Genomic DNA, 25,631 nt, shown 5'->3' with positions numbered 1-25,631 from the left:
TGCTGAGGGTTGTTGGAAGCCCGATCTGTTCCAGAGCTTTACCATCTTGGTTGCCGTCCTGAGGTTTCTCTAAGACTCCAGCTGCACTGTGCAGTCAATCTGACAGACTTGTTGCCAACAGCTGATGTTGGACTTTGTGGCTATTCAGTGGAGGCAAGGCTGAACAAATCAGTCATTTGAATTAAAATCTTATGTTGCACATTTTCCTGATATTGTACAGCCTTTGCTGAAACCCATCATCAATGTGGTAAGATGTTGAAGTTGAGCAAAAAACTGGAGTTATCAACCAGAGACGTGTACTTTAAAATATAATTAAACTGGAGGAAAGAGAACCCCAAACAGAGAAACAGACAGCTTAGATTTGTCTTTAACATCTTTATTCGTCTTTTTTCATTATTTTTAACTCTATTGAAATTCATACGGTGTCTTCTGAATTTTTTTTATTTTTCCCCCCCATTTCTCTCTCTCTCTCTTTTTTTTTTAAAACAGCTTCTGTCATCTAACTCAAAACAAAAATCACCAAAAATGATTTCATGTTGTACGATCCACCTGGCGGACGGTCCCCGCTGGCTTCTCCATTCTCCAGGTTGCTGTTCGGTGCTGTGGTCCAACACTGTGAGGAAGATCCACTTGAAAACCAGAACCCCTGCGTTTCCAGGCAGCAACAGCATCAAGACGAGCCAATAGGACGACCATTTACCCGGTGGTGAAATATTCTGATGGTTTCTCCATAATACTGCCGCTGAATTTATAAGCCGACGTGGCAGATTTCAGAAAACACGACGTCGTAATTTGTGACTGCAGCTATAAGTATCTCCTTTTAATTTAACTGATATTATATTCAAACAATACAAACTCTGGAAAATCCTGGAACACGAGGAGTTCTGGTTCAGAAGGAAGAACTTCGTCGAGAAGGAAAACAAATTCTGTCCTTGAGTAGGAATAAGAAGAATTAGAGGGATGCAATACTGTCCAACTGCTCCACTTCACCAGGACAAATTGGACACCACAGTAGAAACCAACGCCTCGTCCTCAAATACACAAAGTGGAAAGAAAGGAGGAAAAAAAAAAAGGAGACGAAGCTATTTTTGAGAACCTGATCTGGACACCAAATCTGAACGAACCGAGCCGGTCCAGCAGGAGGAGGCAGCGGCTGTGTTTCAAAGCAAACCCATCTCCTCCAGCCCTCCATCCCCCCGTTCCCATAACAACGCTGGTCCCCAAATAAACCCAATCTGAAACCAAGCATGAAGCCGATAGCAAAAAATAAACAATAGGAATCTTTTTTCTTTTTTTTTTGAAAAACAAACTCAACTTGACGCATGATTTAGACGTTAAACCACCTCGGCTCTTACGCGCTGGACAAAAAGATAAACCTGGATTTCTATATAAAAATCTGAAAAATAATTTCTCATCCACGATTACAGCTGTCCATGTCTGCCCTGGCAGGTTGAAATGAGCTGCCGGGCAGGGTGGGGGTGAACGGCGGGGGAGGGCAGGAGGCGTCTGGGTTTGTTCAGAAACAGAGCTGCTGCCACTTCAGGTGAACTCGTATCTCTAGATGCACAAGAGCTGCGATGTAACCAGGAGTTTTAGTATGTCGGATTTAATGAATTTTGATGACTGATGTGTTTGCAGAGCAGCCACAGAACCTCACTGGAGTCCCCTGAAATTCTTGTCCTTCTTTAGCCTTGCTGTTGCTGAAACCCTCTTCCTACTAAAAATGGTGTTAGCTCATTTTAGAGAAAAAAAAAAAAGAAAAAAATTGAAAATAAAGCAGTTACAAGTGTCGATTCGAACTGATTTAGATTTCTTGTAAAGCCTTTGGGTTGAAGTTTTGACCTGACATCTCTCTCAGGTAGCTGCCACAATTCCCAGGGAGCCACAGTGAGCTGTGCATGCTCTGCAAAACTGCAAATATGACACGTGAAATGCAAATGATGAGCTAGCATTTGCGGGGCCCAGCGCCCCTTAGTTTACGAGAAAAAAAAAAAAAAAAAAAAAGATTAAAGAGGAAAAAAGAAAAGAAAAGAAAAAAAAAAAAGAAATCCCCCCACCCCCCAACTGGGCCTACCGGCACGCCACTGACTTCAAGTGTGTAAGGTGTGTGTTTGCGTGTGTGTAACAATAAGAATGTGTGCGGCCACGGCCGTAAAGAGTCTCTGGATGTGCAAGGGCTCATGTGTGCATGAAGGCTCCATGGGGGTGAGGGGGACTTCTAGTATTTCATCCCTGGCACAAATTCCTTCGCTTCAGGGTTCAAAATACTCTTCCTCTGCAGAAGAAGACAAGAAAACAGACTTAAAACTTTATCTTGTAAACAGGATGTGTGTGAGGGGGAGGGGAGACGCAGACTCACCGCCACTTCCTCCACATTGCTGTGGTGGTCACTGACCGACAGGCCGTTGAGTTGCTGCTGCAGCTGGCCGACTCCCTGGTTGTTGAGGTCACGTGAAGGGATGAACCAGTCCTGGTCTTCCTCTTCCAGCATTTCCTGGAAGCAGCGCTCCAGGAACTCCTGCTCCAACAGCTCCTCTTCCACCTGGGAGATAAAAACAAGCAAAAACACATGAGGAGCGGCAAAATATAGAACAGAGACTCTGCGTCACAGCATTTTAGGTGCACAATTTAAAGATGCAGTGTGTAACAGTCATGAAGGTTTAAATAATAATTATAATAAACAACAAGCTCCCCTGCCATCTGTGGAAATGCACAGATGATCAGAAACAACCAATCAAAGCCAGGAGGCGGGTTTTAGGGCTGTCAATCACCTTCTCTCTGCTATGCTACACAAACAGGCTTACGTAAAACTACTAATGGAAAGAAGAATAAAGCTTTTTGTCCAGACATTTTGAGGGTTTGATTGCTGTAATGCAGTTAAAATTCCTTCATTAAACATTGAAAATCCCTTTTTATATTGGAAAGATTATTTTCAAAGTTTACTATTATACAGTTTTATGTATATGACTATTTTACTTTTCTAGATTGAATGAAAACAGTAATTTCACATCTAAATCTACCAGGCCTGTTAATAATTTTTGGCTTGTATGGAAGAAGGGAAAGGAAATGTGGGACTCCTACTACATGAAATGGCACATTACATAAACACACCTGTCTGTTATACTCCTCCTCGTTCTCCATCCACATGTACTCAGCAAACGGGTTGGCATCGGGTCCGTCTCCTGCGTGCCCATTGGCCACCGGCTCTTTCCCTTCCTTGCCCGGCGCTCCGCCTCCCGGTGTGTTGGCGACCTCTGGACCGCTCATCTCAGCTGGCTCTGTTTGACAGTTACAGAATGAACGTTACAGGGCTGGACAATAAACACGTGATCAATATCGATAACAGATTCAGTAATTTCACTGAACTCCGATCCAGAACCGCACAGGAATCTGGGGGATGTAGGCAGAGGAAAGGCTTTAGCTGCTCAACCAGCGAAGGAAGGTCGGTGGAATCAACTAACTCACTTTCTCTCTGGTTACCTAGCAACAAACCGCAAGCAGTTTTAAGTTCCCAACTTGGTTACCAAGCAACCTGTTGAGTAACTTGCACAGCAGAAGTTAAAGGTTCTCTCTACACCTGTCACAATAAATTACCCTGGTATTTATTTCGATAAATGAAAATATTGTTATTTTGAGACCAATTTGAAGTAACGTTAATGGCATAACGCAAGAACACATTCTCAAATATCAATAAACTTTCATTTCTAACCAACATTCAACACAAAAATTAAATAGAAACAACAAATAAAATGAGTTGTAATCAAACTGTCCTTCAAAACAAGAGCTAGCTAGATTGAAAACTTCTGTCATCCAATTTTTTACAGAAATATAGAAAAACAACAAATCATGCAAATGGAAATTATCAAGTTTGCTTTAATTTTTTATGGGAAGAATTGATTTATCGCAACAGGCCCAGGTCCTTCTTAACTACTTAAAAATAAACAGCATGGAGAGAAAACTGCGGATAAAACAGGAAAGATTGTGCCACAAATTTGACACCATTTCAGATATTCAAAGCAAAAAACTAATCTATAATTATTGATAGACTAACACTAAATGGTTGTTTTATGATACGTTTTTCAGTTACGTCGTCCAGCCCTGAAACATGGTAAATATCCAGAGTTCAATATCTCTGCTGTTAAATTTAGGATATGATCCAGGTTAATCAGAATGATTCCCTTCTCATTATAACATCTTGATAACAGAAACAGCTGGAATGGATCCAGTTAGGCGACCCGATTCATCAACTAGATCAGCCTGGAGCCCAAATAGAGTCTCAGGCATTTTGTTTACCATCATCAGTTGGATTAGGAAGGCGGTGCTGCAGTAAAACACACGTTCCATCATTAACCAGACACGAACACACAGCTCCGTTACCAGGCAAGCTGACGGAGTGTGTGGAAAATTAATGGAAAGCAAGCAAATGAAATTTAAAAGCAGGTGGAGGCTGGAAAAGGCAGGGAGTGCAACTAATGAATTAAAACCTGAAAGAAATAAAAGAGGGCTTCTGTCTGAGCATTGAGGGTTGCAGACTATAATTTCATTCACGAATGCTGAAGCACATTTTAATGTGACGTGGTTCAGATGACTCACTCTGCCTACAGCGGCGTTTTTTTATCCAGACGCTTCATTAAAGCAAATCTGAACCCTGAAATGTGGACAAGGGCTTAAAACTCCTGCAAGCAAATATTGTAAGAACAATTTTTACCAAAAGCAAAGTGGGTAAATAACTCCATTATTTATAACTCAGCGCACATCAGGATCTCAAATTAATTTACCCTGTAAAAATCACAGATAGACAAATATTACTTCTATTTTTTTAGTTGCTGCACATGATCCAGGCAAACAAAATGAGTCATGTGAATTCTTGCTGCTTGTTGCAACACTCATACATTTGTCTTCGAAGAGGGATTTCACAGGAATCAAAAAGGTTTTGAATGGTCAATCTTTTATGCAAATTCTCTGGAGAAATCCTTGTTTTATGAAAAAAAAAAAACAAAAAAAAAAACTCATCTGTAAAGAAATGTACAACCGTCATAAAGCAGGAATCAAACATTTTCCAGTGTCTGGATTCAACTGTGGTTGTTTTTTGATTAGTTATGGAAAATTTCCATTTACAGATTTTTTCTGTAGACCGTATCTAAGATATATGAAAGAAAATGCAGCTTGGGAACCTGAACTATTTACACAATGCTACTTGAGACATTATTGGCCGTTCCCCCACGAGCAGACCAAACAAAGACTGTAGACGTTAGCTTCTGCTGCACTGCTACGACGGTTTGCACTGTGCTTATTAATGCATATTTAGGTATATTTGCTGTTCTAACCATTAAAATAGGAAACTAGAGCTGGTTTTAGACTAGAATGAGCCACAAATAGTCAGCCTAATCGATGGAGTCAATGATAATTCTGCTGCATTTTGGTTGAGGCATAATTTTAATGCATTTATGACCAAAATTGCAACATTTGTTACATTTTCAGCTGCTGCGATTTGCTTACACATTGCACCGTCAAACCAACAAAACTAACTGAAAAACCTGTTCCCCTCCTCACCTGTGGGGGCGCTGCCTCAAGAAATACTGAAGGAAAATACCATAAAAATGGAGAGGTGTCAGATTTTAGCAGTTGAAAGATTTCTCTTTTGCAAAACTCAGTGATTTCTCCTTCTATTGTTAGACTCGTGCGTTTGTTATGGTTGTATTTACCCAGAATCCCCTGCGCTGTTGTCCACTTCCTGCTTTTGGAGTTGTAGCCGGTTCGCTTGGCATTCATATATGCATTTGTATGACAGAGTTCACTTCAATCGAACTGAGTTTGAGGTTTTTAGGTGGACCGGAGTTTGTTTGCTTTTTTTTTTTTTGGTCCACATCAGAGCCCCAATCACGCAAACAAACCAGAGTTTCAAAATAAACCAGAGTTCAATTAAAGCAGACTAATGAGGACTGGTGTGAATACATCCTCTAATATAGAAGTGTCAAATTCCCTTCCTGAAGAATTACCAGAATCGCATAATTGGATCACTAACGGGGCTTAGTAAAAGTCGAATCCATAAGGATACTATTCAGTCATTTGATTTCAGAGTGTTGGATTTAAGACCGATCCATCTGCTGCGCCGTCAGCTGAGTCAAGTTATTTCATCTCAAAGGATGAACTCGCCTAAAATATGGGACAACTTCTGGCCCAGGCGAAGGCAGGCAGGAAGTTTCATCGAGAACCTCGAGACATGATCGACGGCTGAGGATGATGCCGAGCCAAAAAAAGGAAAATGTTCTGAGAAATTGGACAAGTTGTTCTGTCTGCCATTTAGAAACACGCCGGATCGATTAAGTTTTGTGCAGCTGATCAAATCGTTTTGTTATTTATACCAACAAAAGTCACATTTAAAGACAACGCTAAAAACAAAGCAGTAATGTTACCATCTCTATTACTACATTTTAGGTAGAAGCTTTAATAGAAAATGTTTTTCTATAGGAGTTTTACTTATTTTGTGGTTTTCACTAATTGTTTTTATTATTTTGGTTGCTGTATTTAATTTTCCCTTGGCGGGAATGTTTTAAAGTACAACTCTTGTCATTTAATGCAAAAGTTTACTTTAAAAATATTTAAAATGACACTTTTTCACATATTTCAGATTAACTAGATGCATAAGTTACAGTTTCATTCACTGCCAACTAAGAAACGTTGCTCAAGTGGAAAATAACTTTGTACCTTAGTCTCTTTTTAAACTACATAATTTATGTCAATGTTAGAATGCATAAAATGTTTTCAATTAAAATATTACTTTTTTCAATAAATTAAAAAAAAGGACCAGTTGTGGTAATCCCTCTAGAAAACAAACTCCTTATATAAGCAGTAGAGTAAATATCTTCAGGAAGTGAAAAAAAATAGAAATATCTAGTTCCCTTATTGAGTAAGACTTCCTCTTCATTCAGTGGGATTTTCCCTCCCTCGTCTGGGATATTTACATCTCGATCAACAATAAAAGTTCACAGACGTACAAACAGCCGCAGGAACAGCAGCCTGTCGTCACAAAAAGAAATTCCTCCAAGTGAAAGGAGTCGGGATTTGCTCAGCGCTTTTCTGACGCAGGCGTAGTATTACTACTACACTGGACAAGCCCATACTGATGACATAATCCTCCAGCTGCTACAGGCCAGTCATGACTCACATGGTAAAAAAAAAAATAAATATAAATATATGTATCTCAATGAGCAGCTTTAGGGCCGACCCGACCTAGGCGTCGTTTCTGGAATGTTTGACTTGCAGAAAACATCCCATAATGAGCCAATTCCAAACCTCAGACAGAAATGTTTCTCCTTGCACGTTTTGTGCAGCGCAGTCGCTATGTGCAAGCGGAGTTTACCCTGACACAGACGGACAAACTGTGTTTTTCAGGACAGCGTGAACAAACATGTAATCTAAGTAGGTTAGAGAACAGAAGAAAGATGTGCCTGGCTACGCCTGAGAGAGGAAATAAAGACGGCTAATCGAACGGCTATAACTGATAAATGAAAAACAAACTCTTCAAAGAAGAAAGAATGACTTTAAAGAGAAATCTCATGTGCTGCTTTGAATCTGAATTAAATGTGCTAAAAATGATGTTAAAGGTTTATAAAAAGTCAAAGAGAACTGGTAAAGCTTCAAAAGTGACGAGGAAAAAAAATTAGTGACAAATAAAGAAAATAAGCCCAGTAATTATGACCCTGATAGAAAACTACATCAAAACCAAAATCCTTTAAATATTTAATATAGAGCAACTAAAACCAATTTACACCCTACCATGTTAGCCTCCAACTAGCAATTAAACTCTTGTAGAAAACACATTCAGCTGCCAATCTTTAAATCTTTCAGATTAAAATGCAACTATTGCACGTCTGCATCATTCATGCAATAATTATCAGTTAAGATAAACAGATATGATGCTGAAATCCAATTTGTGCGGTCAAAACGCACCAACATATTGTGAAATTAGTTCTTCATGCACACATCTTAAGTTCCAGTGTAGAAATGTAACTTTGTAATACAAGATTGTGTGTTAAAAGATGTATATGTATATATATATATATATATATATATATATATATATATATATTTATCTTAAAACGTCCAGATTTCCATCATTAGTGAAAGGAAGTAACTAGAAAAGTCATTTTCATCATAGATATTTTTATTTGTATAATTAACACACTGGGTGAATATAAATGTAACTTGAACTGGAAAGAAAAGGTTTTATTTATGATAATTTGTCATTTCTTTTCTGTGAAGTTACTGAAAAGTTCATTTAGCTCTAAAGCCGTCACTGCATTCAAGTTTAAAAATATTTAAAAAATAAATTGGCTACCAACTACAATTACACTGAATGCTCCAACTCTTTTTCTAAATGACTGTATTAAAAAGAAAAACCTTGCATGTTTGTAAGGGTTATCAATATGTTATTAAATTTAATATATTTTTTATTTCCCCCTTTTCTTCTGCCCTTGTTCTCGTTTTAAGAGCAACAGCAGCAACAAGTAGGACGGCTAATGTTATGTAAATTAATCATTTTACCAACAAAACTAAACCAAAATGCAATTTGCCAAGTATTTTTACACACAACAAATTTTATGTTTTGATTAATAATAAAAACAGTTTACAATAAAAACTAAAGTAAATAGAAAATATATAAAAATAAAGATGAAGGTAAATATGAGAACACACGTAAACCAAATAAGTAAAAGTAAAACTATTTTTGGTTTAAAACTACATTTTTAAATGTTTTAACTTGTTTTGTACTTCAATTATAAACATTGTACGATGTTCTTTTGTTGTTCTAGTGCGAATACACAGAGGGACGCAGTCGATAATAACCAACTAATTCTGTATATGGAATTTTATAATAATTTGTGAATTTTAAAATACATTTTAATGACATTTTATACGCTAAATTGTTTGAGAAACCTTGAAAATATAAAATACACTTAATGAGTATCAGTAGGGGGGAACAAACCATTCGTAAACTGCCCGTTTCAGCCATAATAAGCAGTGTAAATAAGCGCCTTCCTAACTGTTTCCGTGATGTAACCGAGCTGCATGTAACAGGAGCGATGCGGCTCAGAGCTAACGCCTTGCTAACGGGTTCCTCCGGGTGTAAAGCTCTGCCCCAGGCTGCCTGTTATGAACGGATTTAGCTGAGGTAATGCTCAGAGGCCGGCTGTAAACTGACTGTCATTGGACGCGGCCTAAAAAAAAAAAAAAAAAAAGGAAAAGGTGAGAAGCTATCCCAGTAACAACAAAGAGCGGAGGGGGGCTGGCTGTCTGCCTCAAAACTGTTTTTACTTTAAACTCAAAAAGCGCAAAACATCCCCCAACAATACAAGCATCAAATTAAAAAGGACAAAATTAGCTTTTAAAACGCTTCAAAACCGACCGAGGACAAACGCAAGTGCTACGCGAATATTTGAGGCCAAACAAAGTGGGGTTCGCTATCAGTTAGCAGGCTGCTACAGCATGGCAGCATCCCTGAAGCAGGTCAACAAAACAAGCGTCCGCTTACCAACATAACCGCCGCCTAACACGCATCAATCATCGGGCATTTACATGCAGCAGTTCGAGATTTATATTTACCTGGCATTGTTCTGTCGGTGTTCGTTTTAAAGCGCAACGTTACTCGGGTCGAAGTGCCCAGCGAAGAGTGCTCGCTCGTCGTTTCTCCAGCGGGGGATTTCGCTGAGCTAAATCCTGTTAGCCTGCTGCTATCGTGCTATGCTGATGCGTTCGCGGACTTTATAGCAGCTCGGACATGTCGGGATTCCAATGACAGTCATGCAACTCGGCAAAAACGGTTTTTGGTCAAGTTTTTAAATATGGGTTAGGGTTTTGTAAAGGTTTGGGAAAGTGTGCACCGACTTTACAAGGATTAAAGATTAAAAACTGGTATTTTTTACATGCTTGTAAAGCATTTTACAATTGAAACCAGAAATTCAAATACAGGGGCAGCCCAACCCTTTTTGGGACCAACATACCAACACACAAATACTTAATCATTCCTAAGCTACTCTTTGCGTGTACCTACTAGCACCTACTACCACTAGCATAATTATGCCATTGATTTTAATTTTAAATGAGGAGCAAGCTAAGAAAAATATTTGGATTTTGATTTGATCTAAGTGTGCCATTTTATTTCAACCATCTGAAAGTAATGGCAGATGATAAACACATTTATTGTAAACAACTTTGATATCTTATGTTTACACAACAGTGTAAACAACCTTTAACAGGAAGCAATTAACTTATCTGTACAACTATAAAAAATAATGGACATTTTTCATATATGGTAGCATTTAGTAAAAAAAATATATATATACACACACATTTCTATCATGCTACCTTGGTGCTCGTGGGGTCCCCCTGGTGGTGTGGGGCCACTAAGCAGTCAAGTCACTCGCAAATGTCTTTGTCCGGCTCTGTTTAAATGCACTGAATAAAAAGAAAAAAAATGTATCCTCTGTTTGAAGTTAAATCAGACCAAACCTTTCATGCTTTAGGTCAGTTAGAATTTCTATTTGCTATATTCCACAATAATGACAGGGAGAATATGTCAGATTTATTTATTTAGGTTTTCAAAATCAGCTGGTGTTCTGGTCCATTCCTCCTGACAGAACCGGTGGAACTGAGTCAGATTTGTAAGCCTCCTCATTCTAGTCACTATTTTTGTCCTTTAAAAAAATAAATAAATAGAAAATTTAAAAAAATTAAGATTTGTATCCAAATGCTGGTAAAAAGGGGAACAAACAGATTGTAAATCGAAACATGTTCAAACTTCAGGGCAGAAAGTTCAAAAGCATTAAATAAGTACAAAAATAACATATATAAATAATACAAATAAATAAGCAATAAATCAATTGATCAAATGATAAATTAAAATGAGCGCCACTATTTGCAGAATTAAGATTTGTACAGGTGCTTGTTTTAGAAATGCAAATTTCATCCTCATTTTGTCTACAGATTAGACAACTGTACCTTTATCTTTTTAGGCTTTTTTGTTTTGGCAAAGCCAGATTTATTGTTTTTAATATTATTTTATACATTTTTGTAAGGTGTACTTTAGAAAGCCACATTTTTTAGTTATGGAGATTTTTTAAACTTTTTAATTTATTATTAATTATTATTATTATTATTATTATTCAGTTTTCTAAAGACAAAATAGTTAAAAATTTTATTTATTCATTTATTTTTGCCTGTTTGTTGAATGTTTTTCCTAGCCAGAGCAATAGGTTTTTAATTAAAATACTTTTTTCCTTTTTTATGTATCCTTTACTTCAACAAAATTAAAATAAAATAAAAAATAAACATATATTTTTCAATTTTTTGCCAAAAAGTAAAGCAAATTATAACATATTTTCTAACTGTACCGATTTCTTTAATGAGTATTAGAAATCTGAACTTTTATCTTTAAAATTCAGAGCTTACAATAGGTCCCTGAACGCAGCATGTGGACAAACATCCACCACGATGCTCTTCACTCTCTTACACGAATGCTTGCGTGGCTTCGTGAATTAAAGCATTTCTCACGACTAATTAAGACATTCAGACGCTTCCGTTTTGCTTCAACACTAACGTGGCTGAATACGTGGGAATTATTACGAAATAAAAAATTTCTGTTCTAAATAGTGTGGTTAAAATTGCTAGAGCTCATGTTACCCACCTCTAACCTCGAGAACCGTATTCTGACCTTTAAACAGCATTTATTATGAGTTATTTCCTGATTTTTATACACACCCTTCGATGTAACATTACGCAGAAATAGAATTATGTTCAGAAGAATTGTGGCTACTTATTTACACGGAGTGCGTCCAGCCTGCCCTGTTGCCTTTTTAAGCTAGTTTTCACCCACTCACCACTGAACTTTAAGTGTAAAACGGGGGCAATCCGCAAGCCAGCTGTCAAAAAAGGAGGGGGGCAAAACGTCTCTTTAACGGTCCCAAAAACCCACGCTGTGAAGAAATTCCTCCAGTTAGCTCCAACTCGCTTATTTTACTCTCGTGTCCTCGTTCGGTTTGCTCGTGTTATTAAGCTAAAACACGATAAAAAACGCTAGATTCAGTCTAAGCGCTGAGAGGAAAAAAACAGTGTCGTAGCCCGCTTGTCCAGTTGCACCCTTCACTGATTGGTTGAAATGAACGTTGATCAAAGCTCCTCGCCACGCTATTGGTCCATGTTGAAGACAGGTCCCGCCTTACTTCTCCATTCACGTAAGTAAACAAAATCGTCCTTTTTTCTCCTGTCGCTCATTCTTGTGATCATAAGAGTTTGTATTTGACGACGTGGCCCTTTTTAAGGAGGTCTTACGTGTATTTTATATGTTAAGCTCCAATACTGTCCTTTTTCGAGGGACAGGAACGGGAATAATGAATGAAAACAGGAAAAAAAGTTAGGCATGGATATTTTTAGAAGCAATCATTTTCAAAGTTGGGGTCGGGACCCCACTTGTGGTCACGAATATGCAAGTTTGGGGTCTTTAGGGCCTCTTCAGAAATCAACCTAAATGCTAAAAATATTAAGCACAAAACATATGGATTTTTTAAATGTTACAGATCGCAAAAACACCAACTGAACACAAGTAAAAGCAGCATGTAAGTAAATATATTTGCTATTGATGCTAGCATTTCTTTTAAAAATCCTGTACAGTCTGGGTCCTGTCCCTCTTACATTTTTATTTTGTGGAGCAAAAGTTTGGGAAAACTTCAAAACTTGAGTGCATGTTTATCCTTATAATCATTTTCATTATTATTAGAGATAACCGTAAGCATTTTATTTTAAGTTTTCTTAATAAAATTGAAAAAAATACGTTGTCTTAAAGAGAGCTTTTTTTATCTTGAGCGTATTCAATATGTTCTTATAAATATACAGTTAATAGAGCAGAGTAGCAACTTCAAACTTAGAATCCCTTCCTGGTTTCTTATTTCTTTTTTTTAAGTCCATAATGAATATTGTACTGCATTCAATGCCAGCTTTTGATTTTCAGCTGCAGTGCATCAGATGGATGCATTACTCCCGAATCACAGTGGAGGGCGACTGTAGCACACACTGTGGGTGACATACTGCATCAGCAGAGGTATAATTTAGTTTAAAATCTGGATCACAGAGGAGAATTTGTACGGTAAATGTGTATTAGTCTCTCCAAGCTCCATTCAGTCCAAGTCCAGTACAGAAACATCAAAGACGCTCATCAAAGTGCAATGTCAAACCAATTTCTAATTTATCATTGACAAAGTTAAAGTTTTTTTCCATGACTCTCTTTGATCCACTTAACTAAATGTAAATAATTTCTGCAACTAAGTTCCAGCTTCTTTGTTTTCTTTTTCTTGATCCCTGAAGGGTTTTTTTGTTTTTTTGTATGTGCCTGTATTTGTTGAAAAAAAGATGCAGACATTAAATTTAAGAATGCCAGATGTTCCCCTGAGTGTCAGTCTAAATTTAAACCTCTATGTGTGTGTGTGTGTGTGTGTGTGTGTGTGTGTGTGTGTGTGTGTGTGTGTGTGTGTGTGTGTGTGTGTGTGTGTGTGTGTGTGGGCGTGTGTGTGCCTGCAGATCATCTGTCCACAGCGTCCTGTGATATGCATCCCTGCACAAAGAGCTATAGGAATGTGTGATTAAACACATATGTGCGTGTAAGCCGAGTGTGAGCTGCAGCTACATGTTTAATGAAGCCTATCTGGGAAATATTTGGTGTTTTTCAGGCCTTAATGAAGATTTTATGGATAAAAAAATGCAAAGAATAGAAACAAACTTGAAGCCTTTTCAAAATAAATGTTGCCAGAACAGTTTTTCTTGCTGAAACCTTTTCTGATTTGTCCTAATGCTTCTTTTCTTCCTTCTTTTAGCCAGTTGAATCTTGTCTAATAAGCTTTTTTGACATAAAAAGTACCTTTAAATCTCTTGCTGTTTTGTTTATATTTGTATTATCTTGTGGAAAAATAACCTTTTTACACCTGATGGTGAAAACAGATGAAAATAAGGCTTCCTATTCCTAACCCCCTCATTTGTTTACACAAACTAAGGTCTCATAAATCCTAAAAAATGTGAGTAGGTAAAATTTACTTGCAAAACACTTTTCAGAGACAAAATCACAAAGCACTGTCTGATAAAAATAAACTTTTAAACAATATAAAGCATAAAACAAACATAAGAAACGCAATAAAATCATGACATAAAAGCCTGGGAATTTTTTTAAAAAGTTTTTAATGTGGTTATAATGTATAACAAACCCTAATTAAAAATTACTTTATATTGGGGATATCAATGTAAACTATTCTAATCCATTTCTAATTCCAAAAAAAGCATTAAGCTGCTCCAATTTTTTGCATTTTTACTTAGAAAATTAAGATTTCATGAATCTCAATCTGCATTGTGAAGAAGCTCTGATCAGACAGGAATTATCCAGTCTAGGATTTATTTATTAAACCGTTTAGATTTTCAAATATTCATAATCAGATCTCTTAAAATAAAGTGAAATGCAAGTTTATCTTAGCTCTGCATCAGCTCTGCTTGAATCCAATCACAAGCCTGTAAAGATGTATCCCAAAACTCCTTCAGCTGCATCTGCAAATGTATCGACAGGTGGAAATTAATATAAATACGTACCTAAATTATCACATTTTTATTTGTGAAACAATTTGAAAATATGATGCTCTGTGTTGCAGCAAAGTTGGTGCAAATGTGCCGAGTTCATTTGCCAAATACAAATGAACACAAAATTTAGAATGAAATAGAAACAGCCTTTATTGTTCTGCAAAGGGAAAATTCAGCAACAGATATATAGAGTCACACAAAATTTCTTAAGTGTTAAAATAATACATAAAGAAATAAAATGAACAATAATGCCAACAATATAGACTGTAATGGAAGATAATGTGCAGTTTCTAGAAATCCAAGGGATGTGCAACTGAGTAGAATCACATTTTCAGAAATATACATAATATGCATTTGTAAAAAAAACAGATTAATTACAATACAGTATGTCACAGCAGCAAAACAACTGTACAATAAGAGCGGAAATGCTATTTTGTGTGAGTAAAGTCAGAGTAAATGATTGTTCAAACACCAACATGTAAACACTTATGGAGTTTGTTGTATTTATTTATAAAACAACCAAAAATCAAACCATGATTACAACAAAGTCCTATTTTTGGTGGTGGCTAAAATTTTGTACTATCAGAGTTCACTAAAGAATAAATCCAGATCTTCAGCTTTTCCCAGTTTTTCTCTCCACACACTGGACCCCCTCCTCGCTGCTCTCCGATCCCCTTCAGCCCCCCTCGCCATAAATTTCCTCCTTCGTCTTTGCAGTCGAATCATAAATCATAAAGTTCCCTTCCTGTTCCCCTCTCTTGCTTGCTAAAACAGTTTTTTATGACACAACAGCCCAGACTCCATGTCAAAGAACAGCCACGTTTTAATATGTGTGTGTGTGTGTACGCGTGTGCGTGGGTGTGTGTACCTCCAGCTCTTTCCTGTGGCTCTGGGTCCCCACCCCAGGCTGTACAGTGCGACTCAAACATTCACGTCAATATGCACTGGAGGAGACGACACACCCCTAGAATGCACACTAAAGAGGAAGTGGCATGTTAGCCCTCTCACTTGCACCCAAATGTACAAAAATACCTTCTTTAATTTCTGCACAAGCCCCGTATTGTTGCACACACAGGTGATTATTGTCAGTTTTTTGTTTTTACTCACCTCAGTGGAGTTGCTAAGCATCAGGTCTAACGTGAATTTAAGAAAAAACAATAATTGAACCATAAGATATTGTATTTATCAAACTGTCTGGAGTTACTTCTGTGTAAAAGCTTGTTTCTCTGCAGGAATATTTGGCACCATGTCGCTTCATCTAGAAAGAGGAAATCCTAATTTTATTCCATAAAAAGCTCAAACTAAAACAGATTCCAGATGGGAATAAGTCTGGGCTTTGACTAGACCACTCTAACACGTGCAGATGTGGGTAGATTACCCAAAGATTTTACTCAAATAAGAGTAGCACTACTTCATCATATTTTCAGTCAAGTCAAAGAAGGTATCCAAGAAATTACTCGAGAGTAAAAAAAAAAGTAATTGGTAAGAAGTCTGATCAAAACATCAATTATTTAATATTTAAAAGTTACATCAACAGATGGACCAAAATATAAAGCTATGTAGAATTTTGGAATTGTAAATACCAAAATGAAAATATTTCAAATAAATGATTATAAGATAATAAAATCAGGGTAAAGAAAAAAAATTTCCATATCAATTTATTTCAGCGTGAAGCTGCAAGAGTGTGTCTGTTTCTGGCGCCGTTACCTAGCAACGCTAGCCCTGTCACCTAGCAACCCAAGTGGAGCCCCAGCACATTTGGTCAGCTGGCTTGACCGCTGTACAATGGCTGCTGGAAAAGACAAGTGTTTTGTTGTTGACAAACGATCCAGTAACCACTTGCTACATCTTTGTCTGTTGTGCAGGAGGCTCCACTTCTGCTTTTCAAAGATATACGGTTATATAATTCTGCATTTGTTTGCAGCCATTTTCATGTGTGAGTGTAGATTTAGGATTAGGGGGCGTGGCCAGCAGCAGCTTATTTGGGTTTAAAGTGACAAGAAGCCCTAAAACAGCTTGAAAATAGGCAGGACTGACCAGACTAAAATCTCATTATCTAAGAATGACTTTGTGCAACCCATGTAATAACCTTCCTTAACATGTTCAAGGAACCATAATAGGTCACCTTTAACTTTTGACTTTTTCACCTAAACATTGCAACTGCGTTTTGCTTGTTTCCGCAGAGTGACGTCTGGTGCTATCTTGGGAAGTAACAAGTTCTCATTCAAGCTTATGTTGACATTTTTGTGCTATTTAAAGAAACTGCCAGGCAGCATCCATGTGTGTTTGAGTCCGTGCATGTTATTGTGTCATATGGCATGGGTGTGTTTCCGTTGCTGGAGGATTACTTCCAGAGTCCCTGAGATAATGTTGAATTCATGAAAGGAATGTCACACAGGGGGTTCCTTCCTGTCACCTGACCTCATCTCTTCCTGTGCAGAGTTTCCTGTGTCTGAGTGTCCACCGAGGAGCCAGATCCTGACTGAGGTGAAGGAAGAGCCGATCTGCAGGGCTGCTGATAGGATGAGGATGGATGCCGAAGAAAGTAGCAAACTTCCTCTAACTTCCTTATGTTTAGCAACTCCAGGTCTTTAAAGGTTCTCTGTCACAAACTGATATTCGAGGAAGAAGTAGTGGCATCTATTAAGATGCTCTTAAGATGGTGTCACGCCTGACAGTCTGGTGGATTTGGTTCAATTGGGGACCAGAACTGCAACATTTGTTACATTTTCAGTTGCACTGTCAAACAAACCAAACACCTTGAGAAACCTGTTTACCTCCTTACCTGTGGTGGCGCTGCACCAAGAACCACTGAAGGAAACGACACAAACACACTGCAGAAGAAGACACGATGACTGCAACTTCCTTCTTCAAAACATGTAAGCAAAAAATGGAGTGCCGTCAGATTTTAGTGTTTGTAAGATTTAAAAAAAGATCACCAGCCATTTCTCCTGCTAGCACTACACTCTCACTTTTGTCTAGATTGTATTTACCCAGAATTCCTTGTGCTTAGCTTAGCCCTATTTAAAATACAAACAAATCTACTTTGTTAATCTTGACAGGCCGGAGTGAATTAGCAATCGTACTCTGATTCAGACCAAATGAACTCTGGGCCACTTCAGGCAGAGTGAACTCTGGTTCGGTTCCGATGCAAATGTGAATACAAGTGGACCAAAGACCACTGCAAAAGCTTGAAGCAGACTACAGTACAGGGCATTCTGGGTAAATACAACAAAAACGAACATGGGAGTCTAGCGCTAGCGGGAGGAATGGCTCGTGGTCTTTTACCTAAGACAAAGAGAAATCCTACAGCCGCTAAAATTTGACCCCACTGCATTATCGTTTCCATTTTGAGAAGACGGAAGCTGCTCTCAGTGTCTCCTTTGTTTCCGTCAGTGGTGCAGCACCACCACAGGCGGGGAGGAGAACGTGTTGCAGTGTGAAAGTGAACCGCAACAGCTCGAAATGTAACAAATGTTGCAATTTTGGTCCTCAGTCGAACCAAGCCTACCCAATTATCAGGTCTGAGAACACTTCATAATCCGCTTCCTGCTTTTGGAGTGGTCTCTGGTCCGCTTGGCATTCACATATTCAAACCACACCAGAATTCACTTCAACCAAACCAAGACTTAGGCTATTTTAGACAGACCACAGTTCAGTTAAAGTGGACTAAACAAGTCTGGTGTGCATGTTGAGCCAGTCTTATCTTAAGCACAAGTAAACTAGATAAGTAGAGGAAAACCTTAAAAACTATCCATGTCTGAAAGTGTTTAAAAAGACCAAATAAATTTGATGTAGATGTGTTGGAGAGGGTTTCAGATAGCTCTCAGGAACTGGACTGATCTACTCTTTCCCAGGTTTTTTACCAAATCAACACTCTTCAGAAAAGGTGCAAAAATAAAAAAATTTTTGTTTGTCGAAGGGCTTTTTGTGGTATTATTCAAGAAAAACCTGAATTTTTAATACTGGTTTTAAGTAGGATTGGACTCTGCCACCAAATGCCTTTTCTTAATGACTCAGTTTAGGATCAGGGACAAAAGAAAATCCTGACTGGGACATCCTTACGTCTGCCCAGTACGATAAAACAATAAAAGACGTTACAATATGGAGGAAAAGAAGAGAGTGAAAAAGGTGATGACAGGCTTTGCATGGGGCCTCTTGGTTTTTCAGTCAACAGGGGGAGAGGTGCCAGGTAATGGCTTCCAGACCCACACGCACACACACGCACACACACACACATACACTCTAATTCGATTTGGAAATCTGACAAGATGAGGAAGCTGACTGTATGTGAACGTATGTGTGTGTGTATATAAATACCCGGGGCATTTATTTCACATGATAAAAAGATCTGGCTTGCTTTTACCAATGAAGGGTTGAATTACTGGTACCACTACTATCTTTGTGTGTACACACACACGCAACAGCACTGACTGTTCAGATCTCTGCAGATCTACTGAAAACACACACATGCAGACATAAAAAAAAAAAAAAAAAACTCAAGACGAAATATAAGCATGTCTGTAAAAGCCAAAACCAAACAAACAAGTAGCACTTAAGTTGCCTTTACCTTGTGCAAAGTAAAAACTATGACCCAGTGTAGAACCAATAGACCAACAGAGAAAAAAAGAAAACCCTGCAAGAACACAAAATGTTTAATTGGAAGTTTTACATGTGAGAAAATGTTTGGTGTTATTTGATTTCTTGCTGAAAAGGAAGTTGGAAAAAATGCTGGATATTCAGCAAAACTCGCCACCCCACTACAAAAACACAAAATCTTACCAACTATTTTTGGTCTAGTTTCTAGTGAAAATATTGTAGTAAACTTGAAATAAGACAAACTAACTTAAAAGTAACTTTTCAGCCAGGTATGGAGGCTTCTTTTAAGTAAATATTTCCTTAATGTTGATGAGAAAGTATTTGTTCCTTTTGCAGATTTATAACGAGACATTTTTCCCATGATATGCGTTAATTTATTGACCAATGTAACTAGAACGTTTTCATCAGTATTTTATCATTGGATAAAAAATACATTTTCGGCAAGGAATCAAACATGTCTACCTTTCCAACTCCGTCAGTGACATTAAACATTATTCTGTCAGAAGTGACAGTGAAAAACTGGAGAAGTGCCACAAAGGTCACCTCAAGTTTGACCAAACACACCTGGCTGCTTCCTGCCTTTGTCTGACACACTTACAGGGAAAGTTGCATCAAGGAAAGAGAGAGATAAAGATTAAAGGTTTGAAAACAATGTTTAAAAGATATTAAAAAGAAAAAAAAGCAGGAAAGATGAAGACAGGAAGAGGTAATTAAACGAATGGGAAGAAAGAAAGAGAGCAACATTAATGGAGCAGGATACAAAGCCAGCGTCAGAATTACTCCTCCCTCCGTTTCTGACTTACACTCTGCTGAGGTAAATCCCCCAGCATCCCCCCCGTATGCGCTGTCATAGCCCTCCCACTCCTGTGACTGGTTCATGTGTTTGTGTGTGTGTGTGTCACCACTTTTTCTTCTGACATTCATTTGCAAAGCAGAAAGACGGAGCGCTTGGCTGGGGCTGCAAAGCCAAATCACAATTGCACCGAGAGAAATGAAACTTCTTTCTGCAGCTTTTTGCCGATTCCTTTAACATCCAGTTTTGGAGATTCTGCATGCAAAACATTTGGGAGGTCTTACTTTTTTAACAACAGCTTTCCAGAAAAGCATCCTCTTGTTTCCAGCTGCGCTTTTCCTCCGGTCCTTTATCCATCCATCTTTCTCTCTCTCTGGAGGCAGAACTCCAAAGTTTAGGAATATTTCTCACAGTTCAGCAGAAAAACTTCAGAAAAAAGAACGAAGGACTTGAAGTGGTAAGTCGATTTAAGTAGGAGAAACCTTTTTTGATCATGCACTCGCAGTCCTGCAGTAAAAATGTATTGATTGTGAAGAGAGAGACACAAAAACTTGAAACCTGAAACCTCTGATTCAGTTTCTGCTTTTGTTCAAGAGGACAAAGGAATTTTGTCCAGTTGTTTTTATGCGCCAATGTATGTAATAACGAACGACACTGTTAAGCATTTTCTTATGCAAAAATGTCAAACTGATCAGTTGTAATTGGTGCATTACAGAAGACGCTAGAGGAGCTTTTATCCTCTTGCTTTACTGCAAAACTTCATGATCAAGTCAAGTAGAAGAACAGTATTTAAACACCAGAGTGCATCCCCTTCTGCACAGCGATTTTTATGAGGTAGAAAGAAGAGACAGGATGAAAATAATGAAACCCATGTGGATTTTCATCTTTTTTCTGGTTTTACCATCAGAGCAACAAAGAGAACAGCTGGGAAGGAAAACCAGCACTTACTGGTGCATAAAGTGCAGACTTAAATACACACACACAGACACACACACAGATGTTTTATGTGTGCACAAAAAAAGTCAAACCAGTAGAGCAGTAGAAAATAAACTACTTTTTTGCATTTGAATAATCAGACATGCACAGATTCTGTAAAAATGTAATTTAAAGAGGAAAATTTCTTTTTTTTTTTGAGGGAAAAAAATTTTTATGTGTAGATATCCATCAAAGTTATGCACTGTAATTTTGTCGAAAAAAAAAAAAGAAAAAAAAGAAAACAACCAAAAATGTTGTTTTATGTGTAAAAAAAAGTCTGAAGAACAGGGGAATTTATTGTAATGTTTAGCATTGTGATCATTTTCTTATCATGATAAGAATTTGAATTTAATATTATCACAATAGATTCCAAGAAATCATGTTTTTATTAAAAGAAACAAATTTGTGTTCAATGAGAATATCAATAAACACCAATAATTTGGAAAATATGACAGTTACTGTTTGCAGTTTAGTGACAGAAATTACACTTTTTCATGTGGCTGGTGTCTTAAAGTAGAGCGTTACAAATGGGAATGTTTCTTAAGAACAGTATTTGTGGGATAAGAAGTAATTAACAGTCACAACCACACAAATACTTAAAAAAGAAGTAGTAAATAGTTTTTATTATTACTTTGGTACCACAAAATGTGGTAAAACTTAGTCTATAATCTTCCACCTTTGTAAGAACTAAATAAATCTTTTTTTTAGAAAACATAGACAGTCTTTATGGGTTGTTTTTTTTTTTTTTAAGATAATAAGGTCCACAATATTATGGTTGGTGCTCAAACTTGTTGGTTTTTCTTGTTTTAGTCTCTGTCATGAACAGAATATTATAAAAAGTAAACCTTATCAATGAGAACATCTTAAATTTGTTGTTGTTTTAACGTGGGTCCAATTCTCCGTAGACCCTGGCTCCTGTAAAAATGGCTGAGGAGGTCCAGCTGGATTCAAATCTGCAGATTCCTGGTAAGACCCACTTTTATTTTATCTTTTAATTCATCCTGGTTGAAATGAGTCACTTCTTCTGCATCCTCTGGCGTGCTGACCTCTCGTCATCCCACTCCCACTGGGGTACACTACCCACTTTGGATTCCAGTGACATTCCAGTCATTCCTGACTTTCATTCACTTCAATGATCCAGACTCATTTCTAAAGAACTCCGGCCCTTTCTCATTTCTTACCGTAATCTTCTTTAGTTGTGGTAATTCTGTGATTATATCGCCAGATATTGTTGTTAATCTCTTAATTTCCTATTATTTCTGCAGGTGGGAGTTTATCCATTCCATCTTCGCCGGCCACAGCCAGGAACGACTGCAGCATCACGCCGCTCACGCCCTCGCCTTCACCGGTAACCAGCAGCCTCTCACCACCACACACCCTTCCCGTTCTCTGCTCTCTCTTTATATAGAGCTTCTACCTGTTATTAGTGGGTCACATGAGGCTTAAGCTCTCAGTTTACAGTGGAGAATAAACATGAAAACCAGCACTTCAACAGGAATGTGTTCTGGGGAAAAGACGTGCACAGCAAAGAAGTTCAGCAATCACAAAAATGGACGACAGGAAGTTTTAGGAAGATGGTGGCGCTGCATGTTTTTTAATGACGTGTGATTTTAACTGCATTTGTTATTTAATTGGGAAATTGTATTGTTTGTTTTGGGTTTTATGTTTTACATTAGCAGAATATCAACAAGGTTTTGCACAAATTTGTAAATGGAAACCCAGTTACTGACGCCAAATAGCTCAATCAGTCAATAACTTATAATAAATAAATGTAATATTAAGATATTGTTAAAATACAAACCAGCTTGAACATCACAGATAAATATCTGTTTCAAATCAATAGCCATATACTGTCTACAGCTACACTCAAATCACAGTAAAATAAAAAATAAAAAAAACTTCAAAAGGGCACTTTTTTGTCCAGCTATAAAAGGAAAGTACCCCTAGTGTCTATCTGAATAACTACAGTAACTGTCTCTTTTTGTGGCAGAGGGTGGAGGTCAGACCCAGGATGGCTTGTCCCTTCTCTGTCGTCATCGCCATAGACTTTGGGACGACCTCCAGCGGCTACGCGTTCAGCTTCACGCAGGACTCTGAAGCCATACATATGATGAAGTAAGTATCTCCTTATATTCCCCCCATTTATTCAATTTCAACTTACTTTAACTCCCATTTACGTCACTGCGTCGCTCTGTGCAGACGCTGGGAGGGCGGCGACCCCGGAGTGGCCAATCAGAAGAGCCCGACATGTTTGCTGCTGACTCCTGATTTGCGTTTCCACAGTTTTGGGTTTGCAGCACGGGATTTCTACCATGACTTAGACCCAGAAGAGGCCCAGCACTGGCTCTACTTTGACAAATTTAAAATGAAAATCCACAGCACCAGTGTAAGTAGAGGATACAGTTCTGGTCAGAAGTTTACCTGCACCCTATCATGGGCAAGAAATATGTCACGTTGAAATATAAACACAGAACCAGGCTGATGTATCTCCACAAGTTTCACCTTAGCCACATACTTTTCATAGCCTTAAACAAGCTTCTGGTAGAATCTATTTACTGCCGTTTCAATTATTGTCCACAAATTGTTAATAGAGTCGAGGTTTGGACCATTTCAGAAACCTAATATGAGCTTTATCCACATTTGGTACCAGTGCCTTGTTGGTACAACCAACTGTATCAAAGTTTCAACCACTTAAGTTAAACTGCCACCCTCAAATGAATTGAAATTTAGAAAATTGTTTAGTTGTTGTTTAATAAGAACTCAGAAATCAGCTTAACCTAAAATGGAAGATTCAAAGTAAGAGCAGTTATCAGTACAAATGCTCTTAATCTGCTTGGTATAGTCAAAGTAAATCTTTCAAATCTAAGAACAAAGTATCAGTTGTCAAGCATGATTTCAGAAAGTTGATGGTCTAAAGCAGGGGTGCTCAAGTTCAGTCCTTGAGAACTACTGTCCTGCAACTTTTAGAAGCATCCTAACTGCAGCAGACCAGGATCAGCTCTAAACAGGCCTGCTAACGAGCCACTCGTTTGATTCAGGTATGTTGGAGCAGGGAAGCATCTGAAAGTTGCAGGATGGTAGCTGTCGAGGACTGGACTTGAGCAGCAGCCTCTGCTCCAGACGAATTTAACAGGGGGGGCATCAGCTTATTTTGGGGGGGCAAAATGAATACATAGCAATGATAATATTACTCAAGTAAAAGAAAAAGATACAGTGCAGTAAAACTACTCGTATAAGTATCTTTTTTCCAAAAACGTTACTCAATGTAACAAGTACTACACACTTTTGACAACATCAGTACTCTACAGGCTACTAGTTAACAAGCTTAAGGTGCCGTATTGTTATTAGCTAGTTATCTTTTAGCTAACATTACGTGCATCCACCAGCATTACTCAACTCAGTCGGTTAGTTTGGGGGGGAAACTGTACAAAGTTCTTTGCGTTTTGCTGGTTTGCTGCCATGATTCTAACACACACTTGTGCAGCTCTGCACAGCAGCAGCAGGTGTCGTAGCGCTCATGTTGCATTTAAAGGCGGCTCGAAGAAACGGGTCACGACGTGTTAACAACGATTGAACAGTTTTAATGGCTGAAAAAAGTGACAGAAAGCGCTGATATTGGAAGTGCGGAAGGCCCCCTACTGTATCAAATCGATACAGGAATAACAGAGAGTTAGTCACCTTAAGGCAGGGGTGTCAAAGTCAAATGGACGGAGGGCCAAATAAAAAATTTAGCTACAAGCCGAGGGCCGGACTGATCGAATGTTCATTGAGATTTTTTTAAATGACGCATTTGGTCTAGTGCAGCGGACCGGCCCAAGCCTTCGTAAATTTCTTACGGGGGGGGGGGGGGTGCGCGCGTTGTGAGGATCGAACGCATCTCGCATTTTTTCAGACGGGGTGCCGGCTTGCTGCGGGCCGGTTCTAATAATAAATCAAGATCATCCCAGGGGCCGTAGAAAATCTTCTCGCGGGCCGGATGTGGCCCGCGGGCCTTGACTCTGACATATGTGGCTTAAGGTATAAACAACAAACATCTTCCAGTCCAGGGGGGGGGGGGCACGGCTGACTCCGTGGGCGGGCAATGTTCCCCAATGCCCGCCCATGCCGCCGGGCCTGTCCTGGTCTAAAGAAAATGGAGGAATATCTTCAAGTTTTTCTATTTTCAAGCTAAAATCAACAACTTGAAAATCTAAAAAGTTAAAACCACATTTTCCAGTTGGGCAATTATCCCAAAAGAAAATCAGAATTAAAGCCTAACATCACCCTCATTTAAAGGATGGGGACGATGTGCTAATAATCGACCAATTTTAACTATTGCTGAAACAATTAATCGGGTTAATAATGATTAATCGATTATTGAAAAAAAATGTCAACTAATTTAGTAACTGATTAATTGTTTACTGGAGAATACAGACTAAAACATGTGTTATTTGCTAGTAGAAAATCACATTCAGAGCAGTAATTAAACCGAAACTGTACAAAGAATATCAAAATTTTACATTTTAGACCCTCTGTCTGTAAACATATCCTACCCAGAACTCCTCAAGTGGCAATTTTAGCTTCACCCAGTTCAAATTCTGTTAAAAATAATCCCATTTTAGGCAAGGCAACTTTATTTATATAGCACCTTTCAGCCAAGGACAATTCAAAGTGC

General features: G+C 38.2%; 2 protein-coding genes across 5 annotated transcripts in view; one reads left to right on the top strand and one right to left on the bottom strand.

The window, feature by feature from the left end:
- Positions 1 to 360: 360 nt before the first annotated feature.
- paip2b (poly(A) binding protein interacting protein 2B) lies at positions 361 to 12,014 on the bottom strand. 2 transcript variants are annotated; one of them, XM_044097387.1, is made up of 4 exons: positions 11,877 to 12,014; positions 3,112 to 3,278; positions 2,360 to 2,542; positions 361 to 2,275 (listed from the first exon to the last, which is right to left on the bottom strand). In XM_044097387.1, the coding sequence occupies exons 2-4, from the start codon at positions 3,265 to 3,267 to the stop codon at positions 2,219 to 2,221; spliced, it is 396 nt and encodes a 131-aa protein (XP_043953322.1). In that variant the 5' UTR covers positions 3,268 to 3,278; positions 11,877 to 12,014; the 3' UTR covers positions 361 to 2,218. The 2 variants fall into 2 exon arrangements, with proteins under 2 accessions (XP_043953322.1, XP_043953320.1); XM_044097385.1 differs by lacking the exon at positions 11,877 to 12,014 and adding an exon at positions 9,604 to 9,759.
- Positions 12,015 to 12,116: 102 nt separating this feature from the next.
- The window catches only part of hspa12b (heat shock protein 12B), a 26,792-nt gene continuing 13,277 nt past the window's right edge, over positions 12,117 to 25,631 (top strand). The window contains exons 1-6 of one of the 3 annotated variants that reach the window (XM_044097380.1): positions 12,117 to 12,230; positions 17,051 to 17,151; positions 21,883 to 21,943; positions 22,243 to 22,325; positions 22,968 to 23,092; positions 23,177 to 23,363. In XM_044097380.1, the coding sequence (XP_043953315.1) occupies positions 12,155 to 12,230; positions 17,051 to 17,151; positions 21,883 to 21,943; positions 22,243 to 22,325; positions 22,968 to 23,092; positions 23,177 to 23,363 (633 nt within the window). In that variant the 5' untranslated portion in view covers positions 12,117 to 12,154. Of the gene's footprint in view, positions 12,231 to 17,050; positions 17,156 to 20,076; positions 20,460 to 21,882; positions 21,944 to 22,242; positions 22,326 to 22,967; positions 23,093 to 23,176; positions 23,364 to 25,631 lie in introns of those variants that run through there. The other 2 variants (XM_044097382.1, XM_044097383.1) reach the window with 2 other exon arrangements.

The sequence above is a fragment of the Gambusia affinis genome, linkage group LG18, assembly GCF_019740435.1.
Source record: "Gambusia affinis linkage group LG18, SWU_Gaff_1.0, whole genome shotgun sequence".
NCBI lineage: Eukaryota > Metazoa > Chordata > Actinopteri > Cyprinodontiformes > Poeciliidae > Gambusia > Gambusia affinis.
The sequence above is the reverse complement of the archived record's forward strand: the minus strand, read 5'-3'. Positions and strand labels throughout refer to the sequence as shown.

What these genes read in the sequence shown, in the direction of transcription:
- paip2b (XM_044097385.1), bottom strand. An exon ending in AGGAGGAGTATAACAGACAG is followed by an intron (nt 2,543 to 3,111) that starts GTGTGTTTATGT and finishes TTTATCTCCCAG; the next exon opens with GTGGAAGAGGAGCTGTTGGA. An exon ending in GCAATGTGGAGGAAGTGGCG is followed by an intron (nt 2,276 to 2,359) that starts GTGAGTCTGCGT and finishes CTTCTTCTGCAG; the next exon opens with AGGAAGAGTATTTTGAACCC.